Below are 13825 nucleotides of genomic sequence, written 5' to 3' on the forward strand. Positions count from 1 at the left end.
TTAGGAGGCTTCCTAAGTGAATGAAATCACCCGGAAGTACTTAAGTGGCAGCCACGATAAGTGCTGTTCACATTCTCTAAACGCTAAGGAAAGGAACTTCAACGCTTCCCCACTTAGTTCCTTTAGCACAGGACACACTGGAGCATCCTTTATGAATTAAAAGCCGATAATGCCGCCCCACAATTCCTTGTAGCAGCTTAGCTCAGAGGAATAGCCGCATTCGCTTGCTAACGCGGAAAAACGCAATCTTCTTCACAACCGAGCAACGGATTTCAAACCGGATTTCACCAGCGTGACTTGTACTTGTAATCTAGCTAGTGTTTCAGTCACTCAGTGGCGTTTTGAGCCTGGATAAGCTTAGTGACAGTAGCTTACGTACGTAGCCTCCTGTAAGTGCAGTGGGATTCTCTTCATACCGTGATTGTCTCTTCCTAGGTCCTTATGAATTCTGCCTCACAGCTTTTGACCTCATGTTTTCCAGCAAAGTCAAGGAAAAGTGTTTAGGAAAAGCAGTTACTGTAGGATGTATTTTTTGACTATTGGACCGCAGCCCCGGTCTGCCTTTGGGTCCTGCCAGCTGCTCATGCTAACGACCCAGTTCTTCTTCTATTTATTCCAAGCAAACCACTGTTGCCACTGCCTCTGATCTGAATAATCAAATCTCCAGCTCCGTTACCAGATAGTTTGATTCAAATAATCGTCAGTTCTCAGCTCCTCTCAAGCTCCTTTTCCCCCCCGTCTCCAGTCCTCCTCTTTCCCTCTTCACAGACGGCTGGGCTTTCTCAGCTGTTTGGTTTCCCTTCCACGTCAAACAAGTCACACTTCTATTATTTCCACTCACTTCATCCTCATTCCTCAAATAAAGCCCATAAAGCGTAGGCCTACTCATGTAGGCCTACTCATGTAGGCCTACTCACCTCTGTGCATTTTGAAACGCATTTGCTGCACTAACATCATCATGGGAAACTTTTCTCGCCTAAAATGCGTCTCTATCTATGCCTTTGTTTGTTAGTTTTCTGAATTGAATGATGTGCTCCGGTCCACCGTCCTTGCTCACACAGTGGCTGCACTTTTTCAAGTTGGAACAGATAGCATGCAGAGATGTTTCTCCTTGACTTGCAAAAATAGCCTGATCAGACTAAATTGTCAAATCACACACATCCATTTCCTTCTTCAGTCTGACATTGCCTCCACTCTAACTGATTTCCATGGGGGAAATCCCAGAGGGGGGTTGGATTTTCCCTAACCAACGTATCCGCCTTCAAATAATCCAGTGGGGAGAGCGCAAAAAACATCTCATCTTTGAATAAATGCCTTCAAAGCAGAGTGCTCTTTGGATTTCAAAGTTTATTGGCGCTGATTGGCTAATCGTCAGTCCCACTCGGGGCTCATTGGACCAAATGTTTTTTCAACATGAAAAACGGCTGTTGCATGTCACGATGCTGCCAGACCAGAAGCAGTCAAACTGCTGTTGCATGTCACGATGCTGCCAGACCAGAAGCAGTCAAACTGCTGTTGCATGTCACGATGCTGCCAGACCAGAAACAGTCAAACGGCTGTTGCATGTCACGATGCCAGACCAGAAGCAGTCAAACTGCTGTTGCATGTCACGTTGGTGACATGCAACAAGTTGGTGGAGTGGTCTGGACCCAGGCAAAAGCAAAGCAAATTTTTCGTAAAATGTATTACATTTCCCAAGGGCCTGTATTCAACTACAGGTTGGCATGCATTCACAAGACTATCTGAGGTGTTGGTTTAATTGGGAAAAACAATTATTATTATTAGAGAGACGGGCTGAGAGAGAGAGAGAGAGAGAGAGAGAGAGAGAGAGAGAGAGAGAGAGAGAGAGAGAGAGAGAGAGAGAGAGAGAGAGAGAGAGAGAGAGAGAGAGAGAGAGAGAGAGAGAGAGAGAGAGAGAAGCGTGTATCCTTACAATTCTCCTTACACTGTGTAATCTTCATAATGGAGATGTCATCTGAGCGTCTTGGTGTTGTATTTATAAATGTTTCTGAACTCCGTCTGAACTGCCCCCCCCCCCCCCGCCCCCCTGCCCACGTGCTTCAGACAGAGCTGATGACGTGAAGCCTCTCACTGGGCCACACAGTTAGTGGCACACCAAGCTCCTGCCTGCAGGGGGCCACACCACGCTCCTCACACGCTGCCTGCAGGGGGCCACACCACGCTCCTCTCACATGCTGTCTGCAGGGGCCACACCACGCTCCTCTCACATGCTGCCTGCAGGGGGCCACACCACGCTCCTCTCACATGCTGTCTGCAGGGGCCACACCACGCTCCTCTCACATGCTGCCTGCAGGGGGCCACACCACGCTCCTCTCATAAGCTGCCTGCAGGGGGCCACACCACGCTCCTCTCATAAGCTGCCTGCAGGGGGCCACACCACGCTCCTCTCATACACTGCCTGCAGGGGGCCACACCACACTCCTCTCATACACTGCCTGCAGGGGGCCACACCACACTCCTCTCACATGCTGCCTGCAGGGGGCCACACCACGCTCCTCTCACATGCTGCCTGCAGGGGGCCACACCACACTCCTCTCACATGCTGCCTGCAGGGGGCCACACCACGCTCCTCTCATAAGCTGCCTGCAGGGGGCCACACCACGCTCCTCTCACATGCTGCCTGCAGGGGGCCACACCACGCTCCTCTCATAAGCTGCCTGCAGGGGGCCACACCACACTCCTCTCACATGCTGCCTGCAGGGGGCCACACCACGCTCCTCTCATAAGCTGCCTGCAGGGGGCCACACCACGCTCCTCTCACATGCTGCCTGCAGGGGGCCACACCACGCTCCTCTCATAAGCTGCCTGCAGGGGGCCACACCACGCTCCTCTCACATGCTGCCTGCAGGGGGCCACACCACACTCCTCTCATAAGCTGCCTGCAGGGGGCCACACCACGCTCCTCTCATAAGCTGCCTGCAGGGGGCCACACCACGCTCCTCTCACATGCTGCCTGCAGGGGGCCACACCACGCTCCTCTCACATGCTGCCTGCAGGGGGCCACACCACGCTCCTCTCATAAGCTGCCTGCAGGGGGCCACACCACGCTCCTCTCATAAGCTGCCTGCAGGGGGCCACACCACGCTCCTCTCACATGCTGCCTGCAGGGGGCCACACCACGCTCCTCTCACATGCTGCCTGCAGGGGGCCACACCACGCTCCTCTCACATGCTGCCTGCAGGGGGCCACACCACGCTCCTCTCATAAGCTGCCTGCAGGGGGCCACACCACGCTCCTCTCATAAGCTGCCTGCAGGGGGCCACACCACGCTCCTCTCACATGCTGCCTGCAGGGGGCCACACCACACTCCTCATAAGCTGCCTGCAGGGGGCCACACCACGCTCCTCTCATAAGCTGCCTGCAGGGGGCCACACCACGCTCCTCTCATAAGCTGCCTGCAGGGGGCCACACCACGCTCCTCTCATATGCTGCCTGCAGGGGGCCACACCACACTCCTCTCACATGCTTCCTGCAGAGGGCCACACCACTGCCTGCATATATATATATTTAGAACACGGCTCTCTTGAATACTCGATTCTGATTGGTCAATCAACAATATTCACCGGTCATTATTTCTCGACAACCGACCGCTGCTCTGCCACACCTGGATTAATCAGTTGATAAGAGCTTTTTGTCAGCAAGACAATACTAATTAGGCCAACCAGTTGCAGCTGTGGTGTCTTGTGTGCCAATTACGAATGAAACCGCTTTGTCGTTGAAAACGCTATTAAAAAATCTATTTGAATAATTATTTTTGTCAGATTATTGAATGATTTAGTTGTAGGCCGTGTTCTAAGCAGGATAATGTATATTGAGGCGGTGATTACTGGGAAATAATGACCTTCAGGTGGATTGAGCCCTCCGCTGGCGCGTCGGGCTCAATCCACCTGTCGGTCATTATTTCCCCCGTAATCACCGCCTCAATATACATTATCCCTTACATATATATATATATACATATATATATATATATATATATATATATGTATATGTATATATATGTGTGTGTGTGTGTGTTGCTTGCGTGTGCGTACATCGTAACTGCACTACAGTAGGGCCCGTCAAACCTGCTTGCACTGGGACCCGTCATGACCAACTCACACCACTGCTGCAGGCTTAGCATTCAGAAGAGCAAAGACATGCGTTTGCTGAGTCTGCCAACACGGACACACTTACATCCATCTCCATCAGGCCTGCAGGTAAACACTGAGACAACTTGGTAAATCACGGCCACTCGCTGTTTGGTTTGACGTATGTTCACACTAGAAAATGTCAACTTGTTTCTGTGGATTAAATCCAGCAATTTAACATTCACAAACGTTTTCAGCTGATTAGTTTAGCATTTATTCTGATCATATCATGTCTATGTATCTGACAGAGATGCAGGATGCCCTCGGACGTCAAGGTCAAGGACCAGGGATCGTCAGTTAAGGGCAGACATGCGTCGTATTTGCCAATAGGCTTAATTATTAGTGTTTGTTTAACCCCCTTGGTGGAACAGGTGGGTGGGGTTCAGCTATAACAATAAATATATTTTTTTAGGGCACATTTTATTATGATGAGTTCATGAGATGGTATTGTGTGTCCAGATCGACATTCTGCCATTGATTTGGTTAATTAGGATACATAATACTGTTCCCTAGTTTATACTTCATGGACTAATTTTCCTCGTATGCGCGCACAATTTCATAATGTGCAAACACATTAATTAACTAAAGCGTGTGCTTGATTTAGGTGCTTTTAGCAACTTTCAAAATGATTTTACTCACATGCTGTAATTAGCTGCATTTGGTTTATTTGGCTGCACATGATATTTTGTTGCATAGATTAGTTATTTATTGAATGAGACTTTGATATGGTATAATGTAATTAAATTTTACTTCTGGTGCACAACTCAGGATGAGTTATCAAGGCATTACCTAATTACAATGCTGCCGTGCAAGGTGTTAATACAGTATTAGTAAGAAAACTGACATTTGACATATTGAGAACAAATGAGCGCTACTATGTAGTTGAGTATCGATAAATAAGCTATCAGATAAGGGCTTGGTGCACTGGTGCAGTAACACTGGCTCTATATTTTAGATAATTATGTGCACGTGTTTTATATCTGCTCACACACTAACTCAAAGGCATGCTAAGGCAATTTAATTCTTCATTATGCAGTCCCTCCAGGATTTCGCAGATTTGTTTTTTGGTGATCGTTGCGATAAATGCGTGATTTTGCATCAGCTTTTCTCAAAAATTGCGATGTAATTTGCAAGGTTTTATGTGACTTTTTTGCAGTAAAATTGCCGGAACTGGCAAAAAGTTGAGGAAAAGAAAAGTTTTTTTTCTAAGTGCTACAGTACCTAATGGGAACTTTTCTCAAAAATTACAATGGCCTTTCTGAAGTTTTATGTGAACTGGCAAAAATTGCAAGTTCAGGAACCTGTTTTGCCATTTTTACAGAGAAATCGTGGGAATTATAATTTTATTTTTTTTATATTTGATTTAGATTTGTTGAATTAGAATTAATTATTGTGATAGCAAAATCACAATGCCCTGGAGCGACTGATACACCGTTTTTTCCCCTTTCAGGTTCAGGACATTAGTGGGCATTACTGGGCTGGTCTAATTTGACAAACTCCACCATTCTAGTGCTTCTAGTAGGATAAACCAAGCAATCTGCAAAGACTATTTGACTACACTGAGTAGGCTTTATTTAGGCTATCATGCTGCCTGCTTCACTAGCACACACATGACTGTATGTCCTGTCTCTTCTCCCTACACAGCACACTGCTCAGTAGTCTCTTCTCTCTACACAGCACACTGCTCAGTAGTCTCTTCTCTCTACACAGCACACTGCTCAGTAGTCTCTTCTCTCTACACAGCACACTGCTCAGTAGTCTCTTCTCTCTACACACCACACTGCTCAGTAGTCTCTTCTCTCTACACAGCACACTGCTCAGTAGTATCTTATCTCTAACAGCACACTGCTCAGTAGTCTCTTCTCTCTACACAGCACACTGCTCAGTAGTCTCTTCTCTCTACACAGCACACTGCTCAGTAGTCTCTTCTCTCTACACAGCACACTGCTCAGTAGTCTCTTCTCCCTACACAGCACACTGCTCAGTAGTCTCTTCTCTCTACACAGCACACTGCTCAGTAGTCTCTTCTCCCTACACAGCACACTGCTCAGTAGTCTCTTCTCTCTACACAGCACACTGCTCAGTAGTCTCTTCTCTCTACACAGCACACTGCTCAGTAGTCTCTTCTCCCTACACAGCACACTGCTCAGTAGTCTCTTCTCTCTACACAGCACACTGCTCAGTAGTCTCTTCTCCCTACACAGCACACTGCTCAGTAGTCTCTTCTCTCTACACAGCACACTGCTCAGTAGTCTCTTCTCTCTACACAGCACACTGCTCAGTAGTCTCTTCTCTCTACACAGCACACTGCTCAGTAGTCTCTTCTCTCTACACAGCACACTGCTCAGTAGTCTCTTCTCTCTACACAGCACACTGCTCAGTAGTCTCTTCTCTCTACACAGCACACTGCTCAGTAGTCTCTTCTCTCTACACAGCACACTGCTCAGTAGTCTCTTCTCCCTACACAGCACACTGCTCAGTAGTATCTTCTCTCTACACAGCACACTGCTCAGTAGTCTCTTCTCCCTACACAGCACACTGCTCAGTAGTCTCTTCTCTCTACACAGCACACTGCTCAGTAGTCTCTTCTCTCTACACAGCACACTGCTCAGTAGTCTCTTCTCTCTACACAGCACACTGCTCAGTAGTCTCTTCTCTCTACACAGCACACTGCTCAGTAGTCTCTTCTCTCTACACAGCACACTGCTCAGTAGTCTCTTCTCTCTACACAGCACACTGCTCAGTAGTCTCTTCTCCCTACACAGCACACTGCTCAGTAGTATCTTCTCTCTACACAGCACACTGCTCAGTAGTCTCTTCTCCCTACACACCACACTGCTCAGTAGTCTCTTCTCCCTACACAGCACACTGCTCAGTAGTCTCTTCTCCCTACACACCACACTGCTCAGTAGTCTCTTCTCTCTACACAGCACACTGCTCAGTAGTCTCTTCTCTCTACACAGCACACTGCTCAGTAGTCTCTTCTCTCTACACAGCACACTGCTCAGTAGTATCTTCTCTCTACACAGCACACTGCTCAGTAGTCTCTTCTCTCTACACAGCACACTGCTCAGTAATCTCTTCTCTCTACACAGCACACTGCTCAGTAATCTCTTCTCTCTACACAGCACACTGCTCAGTAGTCTCTTCTCTCTACACAGCACACTGCTCAGTAGTCTCTTCTCTCTACACAGCACACTGCTCAGTAGTCTCTTCTCTCTACACAGCACACTGCTCAGTAATCTCTTCTCTCTACACAGCACACTGCTCAGTAGTCTCTTCTCTCTACACAGCACACTGCTCAGTAGTCTATTCTCTCTACACAGCACACTGCTCAGTAGTCTCTTCTCTCTACACAGCACACTGCTCAGTAGTCTCTTCTCTCTACACAGCATACTGCTCAGTAGTCTCTTCTCTCTACACAGCACACTGCTCAGTAGTATCTTCTCTCTACACAGCACACTGCTCAGTAGTCTCTTCTCTCTACACAGCACACTGCTCAGTAATCTCTTCTCCCTACACAGCACACTGCTCAGTAATCTCTTCTCTCTACACAGCACACTGCTCAGTAGTCTCTTCTCTCTACACAGCACACTGCTCAGTAGTCTCTGCTCAGTAGTCTGCTCCCTACACAGCACACTGCTCAGTAGTCAGTACATACTCATCTGTCAACTAACAACACACACAGGCAGAGAGACATGGGCTGGAGGGAGGAGGAGGCGGAAATATCATCTCTCCGCCCGAACATTAGACAGCTAATCACAGTTATTCAAAACAAGCCAATGAGGAAAGTCAGCAGAGTGCGCAAAATGGCAATGAGCGAAGAACTCGGACACCGGCCAAAAGTTACGCAATATTGCAAAGAGAGAGAGAGAGAGAGAGAGAAAGAGAGAGAGGGAGGGAGGGTGTGGTGGAAATTAATTAATTCAGATCCCTGGCAGGCGACAGATGTATTGTGTCGGGTATTCATTAGCAGCCATTGGCAGGTAGGCTTCCTCCAGCCGGCCAGTCTTCTGCGGAGAGGGCGAAGACAAGGATAGACCTTTTTCACAGCAGCCATTTTGTGTCTAAAAGCCAGGGTAAACACAGGTGCAACCAAAACATTAATGGGGGTTTTCCAACTTCCAATGCATGTAGTTGTTAGAGTGCTGGGGCCCTCATTAATGTTTTGGTGCAACCAAAACATTAATGGGGGTTTTCCAACTTCCAATGCATGTAGTTGTTAGAGTGCTGGGGCCCTCATTAATGTTTTGGTTGCACCTGTGTTTACCCTGCCTTTAAAAAACAAAATGGCTGCTGTGAAAAGGGCCCATCGATGGCAAAGACGCTTTGCTGATCGATGCTCACTCTTAATGGGAGCTGACAGTACTGATCTGATGATCTGGCAGTGAGGGAAGTGTGTGTGTGTGTGTGTGTGTGTGTGTGTGTGTGTGTGTGGCGGGGGCATCAGGAAGAGTCTTATCAAGAGTATACTGGAAACGGTCAGTAAACTAATAGCAAATTGAGACAATTGCTGTCTGGACTGTCTTGTGTTATCTCAGGGTGAAATAGCTTTTTACAGCCATGGATAAAGAGATGGATAGGAGATGGTACATGCAGGTCAGCAGAAGGTGATAGGAGATGGTACATGCAGGTCAGCAGAAGGTGATAGGAGATGGTACATGTAGGTCAGCAGAAGGTGATAGGAGATGGTACATGCAGGTCAGCAGAAGGTGATAGGAGATGGTACATGCAGGTCAGCAGAAGGTGGAGGAGATGGTACATGCAGGTCAGCAGAAGGTGATAGGAGATGGTACATGTAGGTCAGCAGAAGGTGATAGGAGATGGTACATGTAGGTCAGCAGAAGGTGGAGGAGATGGTACATGCAGGTCAGCAGAAGGTGATAGGAGATGGTACATGTAGGTCAGCAGAAGGTGGAGGAGATGGTACATGCAGGTCAGCAGAAGGTGGAGGAGATGGTACATGCAGGTCAGCAGAAGGTGATAGGAGATGGTACATGCAGGTCAGCAGAAGGTGATAGGAGATGGTACATGCAGGTCAGCAGAAGGTGATAGGAGATGGTACATGTAGGTCAGCAGAAGGTGGAGGAGATGGTACATGCAGGTCAGCAGAAGGTGGAGGAGATGGTACATGCAGGTCAGCAGAAGGTGGAGGAGATGGTACATGCAGGTCAGCAGAAGGTGATAGGAGATGGTACATGCAGGTCAGCAGAAGGTGATAGGAGATGGTACATGCAGGTCAGCAGAAGGTGATAGGAGATGGTACATGCAGGTCAGCAGAAGGTGGAGGAGATGGTACATGCAGGTCAGCAGAAGGTGGAGGAGATGGTACATGCAGGTCAGCAGAAGGTGGAGGAGATGGTACATGCAGGTCAGCAGAAGGTGGAGGAGATGGTACATGCAGGTCAGCAGAAGGTGATAGGAGATGGTACATGGAGGTCAGCAGAAGGTGATAGGAGATGGTACATGCAGGTCAGCAGAAGGTGATAGGAGATGGTACATGCAGGTCAGCAGAAGGTGATAGGAGATGGTACATGCAGGTCAGCAGAAGGTGATAGGAGATGGTACATGCAGGTCAGCAGAAGGTGATAGGAGATGGTACATGCAGGTCAGCAGAAGGTGGGGCTGGACTGCTCATAAAAGAGACGTGTGTCGAGAATGAAAGGGAGGAGTTTTGTGAAATAAAGCTGCATGTGCCTAAAATGTGGTGGCGTGTTTAAAGGCGGGACTACACACCTTGGTCAAAAAGAACGATTTTCCCTTTGAATAAAGTGGAATAAAAAAAGGTAATACAAGGGTAATAATACCGTAATACAAGCGATAAGCATACAGCTGGAAAACAAACAGAGGTACAACTAAAGGCAGATGGAACTTGACCTAAAAGTGTGTGCCAAACCATATGAATGCCCAGACAATACAAGCTGTCTCCAAAAGAGGCAAACAAGTAATAAAACATGAGTCAAAATTACAATTTGGAGTACCAGATTTGTGGGGTTTCCCTCTTCAGCTTTGATGTCAGCTTGTGCCACCCTAGAAGAGTTTCCAAATCCTAACCCATTTTGAAAACAAATTGTACCACACACATGATTTCACAACTTTTTCTTTCTTTCTTTCTTTCTTTCTTTCTTTCTTTCTTTCTTTCTTTCTTTCTTTCTTTCTTTCTTTCTTTCTTTTGGGGGGGGGGGGGGCGGTATCTCAAGCATAACTATCCCTGCACTAGACCAGAGCCGTGTAGATAGAAGAGTCCCGACATCTCCATTCACTCCAATGGACCAGTTTTTTACTCTCAAGAGTTCCAGGAAGTAAGGTCCTGGATTAAGCAGCACTGTCGAGTTGCAGCAAAATAGACAGTTTGTGTTGTACTCTGAAAGGGTTTTTCCCCCCTTGAAATCAAATTGTACATTATCAGCTTTATTTTAGCATGCAAAAGTAGCGCGAGACCCATTCCTGGCTGTTCATTGGCTAATGAGTCTTGCATTTTGGTCCTCCGCTGACGCCACTCTCTCTCTAGAGGACACTACACACTAGACTAGATGATTAGGCAAGGATGGGGTATCCCACAATCTAACAGATGATGCTTCTGATTGGTCACTGACATCAGGACATGCACAATCCAATGCATCAGTCAGTAGAGGCAGAAAGGCTTTCAGCTTGTATCCGGCTCACCTCACTGTCTCTACTCGGCTCATTGACTATTGGCAGTCTCTTTGAGTGGGGGAGAGAACGGGTTGCTTTTTAGTACGGGCTTCCCAGTGCAAATCAAACGTGTGACCAAGGCAGTGTTGCTGGTGAAAAAGTAGAGTGTAATTTTTGTGGAGATGTGGGTGCCTGTACTTTTGTTTGTGCTCAAGGCGGTGTTTCTGCCATGCTGCTACGTCCATTGAGAGACACAGAGCCATCCCTCACTATTGACAGTTCCTCAGTTTCCCCCTCCCCTCAGGTCAAGAGTCTGGGTGTCATCCTCGATAGCTCACTCTCCTTCAAATCTCACATCAATAATATCACCCGGTCTGCTTATTTCCACCTACGCAACATCAATCGTCTCCGCCCTTCCCTCACCCCCCACACCACCGCTATTCTTGTGCACAGCCTTGTCACTTCCCGCATCGACTATTGTAACTCCCTCCTCTTTGGTCTCCCTCAGAAATCCCTCCATAAGCTCCAACTGGTCCAGAACTCAGCCGCCCGCATCATCTCCAAAACCCCCTCCTTCCATCACATTACCCCTGTCCTACAGCAACTTCATTGGCTCCCAGTTAAATTCCGCATCGACTTTAAAATCCTCCTGCACACATTCAAAGCCATCCACAACCTCGCCCCTCCTTATCTGTCTGACCTCCTCCACACTGCCACCTCTACCCGCTCCCTCAGATCCTCCTCCTCCATCCATCTCTCTGTCCCTTCTGCCCGGCTCACCACCATGGGGAGCAGAGCTTTCAGCCGCTCTGCTCCCAAACTCTGGAACTCACTCCCTCCTGACATTCGCAACATTGACACCCTCCCCCTGTTCAAATCCAGCCTCAAAACTCATCTCTTCAAATTAGCTTATTCCCTGTAATGTCCATGGTGTTTTCTCTGTTTATTGTTTATTTTTTTATTTTTGTTCTATTTTATTTCCCTTCCACTCTTTTTATATTTTATACTGTTTGCTTGCCTGTTGCTCTGCTTCTGATTTTACCCTGTAAAGTGTCCTTGAGTGACCTGAAAGGCGCTTTGAAATAAAATGCATTATTATTATTATTATTATTATGATAGTGTGTCTCAAGCAGACCTACCTTGAGACACAGAGCCATGATAGTGTGTCTCAAGCAGACCTACCTTGGCGATGATGCTGCAGAGCTGCGGCCCGTCCTGGGTGAGGGACAGCAGGTTACTGATGGCGCTGCCGATGGTGTACACACTGTCTGATGACTCAATCTGTTTGATCAGCACCTGCAAGAAGGACATTTAATAGGCATATAAATATATCTCGCTATCCAAGTTTGTGAATGGTGTCCGTCTCTGATCAAGGCCACGCCCGTACTTAAAACTCAACGACCTCTATCTTACACCTGGCCCAAGGCGGTGCAAAGAACGTGTCATTGCTACTATACCTTATAATCTGCACAGTTGCCAATCTAACGGCCTGCGCCCCACCACCAACATACCAAGAGGATCTGTGCCCATCTGTGCGCTGTAGTGTAAAAATGAGGCGTGGCCAGCAAAAACTCTGACGTTGAGCTATCTTCTGGTGGATTGGAAACGACTGCGCTAAGATCAACTCAGAGCTGGCTGTCTGTTGTCAGCGAGATTACGGAAAAACTACTGGGCCGATTTTTATGAAACTTGGTGGAAGGGTGTAGCATGGGCCAAGGAAGAACCTCTTAAATTCTGGAGCGGATCTGGATCCGACTCGTGCAATACTCCTATTCCACATGCAGCCAAAGCAGCCTGTGAAATAGGAGTATAATAGCACAAATAAGCAATAATAGCATGTCTTGGCAGAGGTCTGTGCTCTCTGAGGGCCCGTCTACATGTAGTTGTAATCATGGATTAATCATGTCTTAATTAGAGTGGAATGTGAAGTCTGTTTACATTCTGTCCTTATTTCTCCAAGTCAGACAAAGATGATGTAATCCTCCATTAGTGCAGTGACCATATACTGTAATACTGAAGCCATGTTTACCTTTACATTCAACCACTTACTCCCCCAAGGAGGTTCTGTTTTCACTGCCGTGTGTTTGTCAGCAGGATTACGGAAAACTACTGGCCTGATTTTCACGAAACTTCGTGGAAGGGGGTAGCATGGGCCGAGGAAGAATCCATTACATTTTGGAGCGAACAAGCCTCACGCACAAGCCTCACAAACGAGCCTCACGAACAAGCAATAATACCACAAATTATTGAATCTGCGTGCTTTGAGCCAACATTCATGTTGGCAGTTGTTGGAGAATGTTTGATTGGTGCTATGGGCTTAAAACAATACACAATACCTCAGGAGTATCACTGACCATGCCTGGGTGTGACACACACACACACACTTCAGTTTTGAGGGAAACCGTGCTGTGATGTAGGTTCTCCCTCACTGTTTACATTGCTGGACGGGGGGGAAGCTTGGGTTCAGCTCAACGCTACATACCTGGATCTCATTGGCCAAGGCCATGTCAATCATGTTGCTGAACGAATCACTGACATCGGTGAGGATCTCGTGGATGGCTTCCCTCATGGACTTGAGGAAGAACTCGTCATCGGTATGAAGGCACCTGTGGATCGTGGCACACACAGGTTGACAAAACAGAAACCAACATGCTCCACATCAATCTACCATCAGTTTGTATGATGACTGTTGTCTTTGTTTGCTTGTTATAGTTGTACCTCTCTGTGATATTGGTCAGCTCCATACACTTTTCCAGGAGAGATTTCTCATACTGTAACAATAGAACAAAACAAAACGATCAAGAATACTGTGTGACACAAACGTTCAGCCCCAGAGTGAACTACTACAAGTGCAGAGGAACTTTCATCTCCTTTCATATGGACGAGGTGGACAAAGCCAACGTGTCTCAGGAGAGGAGGTGACGAGGTCAACTTTGGACTTTTGGACCCACTTTGGAATCGTTTGGCTACAGATGAGTTTGATTTGAATTGACAGCCTCCATGTATTGTGTGTAGACATTAACGACAACAAATGTCTC

At 47.4% G+C, this 13825-nt stretch overlaps 1 protein-coding gene across 1 annotated transcript in view; it reads right to left on the minus strand.

The window, feature by feature from the left end:
- Window positions 1-13825, minus strand: part of insc (INSC spindle orientation adaptor protein) — a gene marked incomplete at its 5' end in the record, with an annotated part of 63439 nt that overhangs the window by 24312 nt on the left and 25302 nt on the right. Inside the window, 3 exons of the mRNA XM_083663113.1 lie at window positions 11970-12083; window positions 13270-13393; window positions 13506-13558. Of these exons, the coding sequence (XP_083519239.1) occupies window positions 11970-12083; window positions 13270-13393; window positions 13506-13558 (291 nt within the window). The remainder of the gene's footprint in view (window positions 1-11969; window positions 12084-13269; window positions 13394-13505; window positions 13559-13825) is intronic.

Source organism: Poromitra crassiceps, assembly GCF_964638095.1.
Source record: "Poromitra crassiceps genome assembly, chromosome: 30".
Classification (NCBI taxonomy): Eukaryota; Metazoa; Chordata; class Actinopteri; order Beryciformes; family Melamphaidae; genus Poromitra; species Poromitra crassiceps.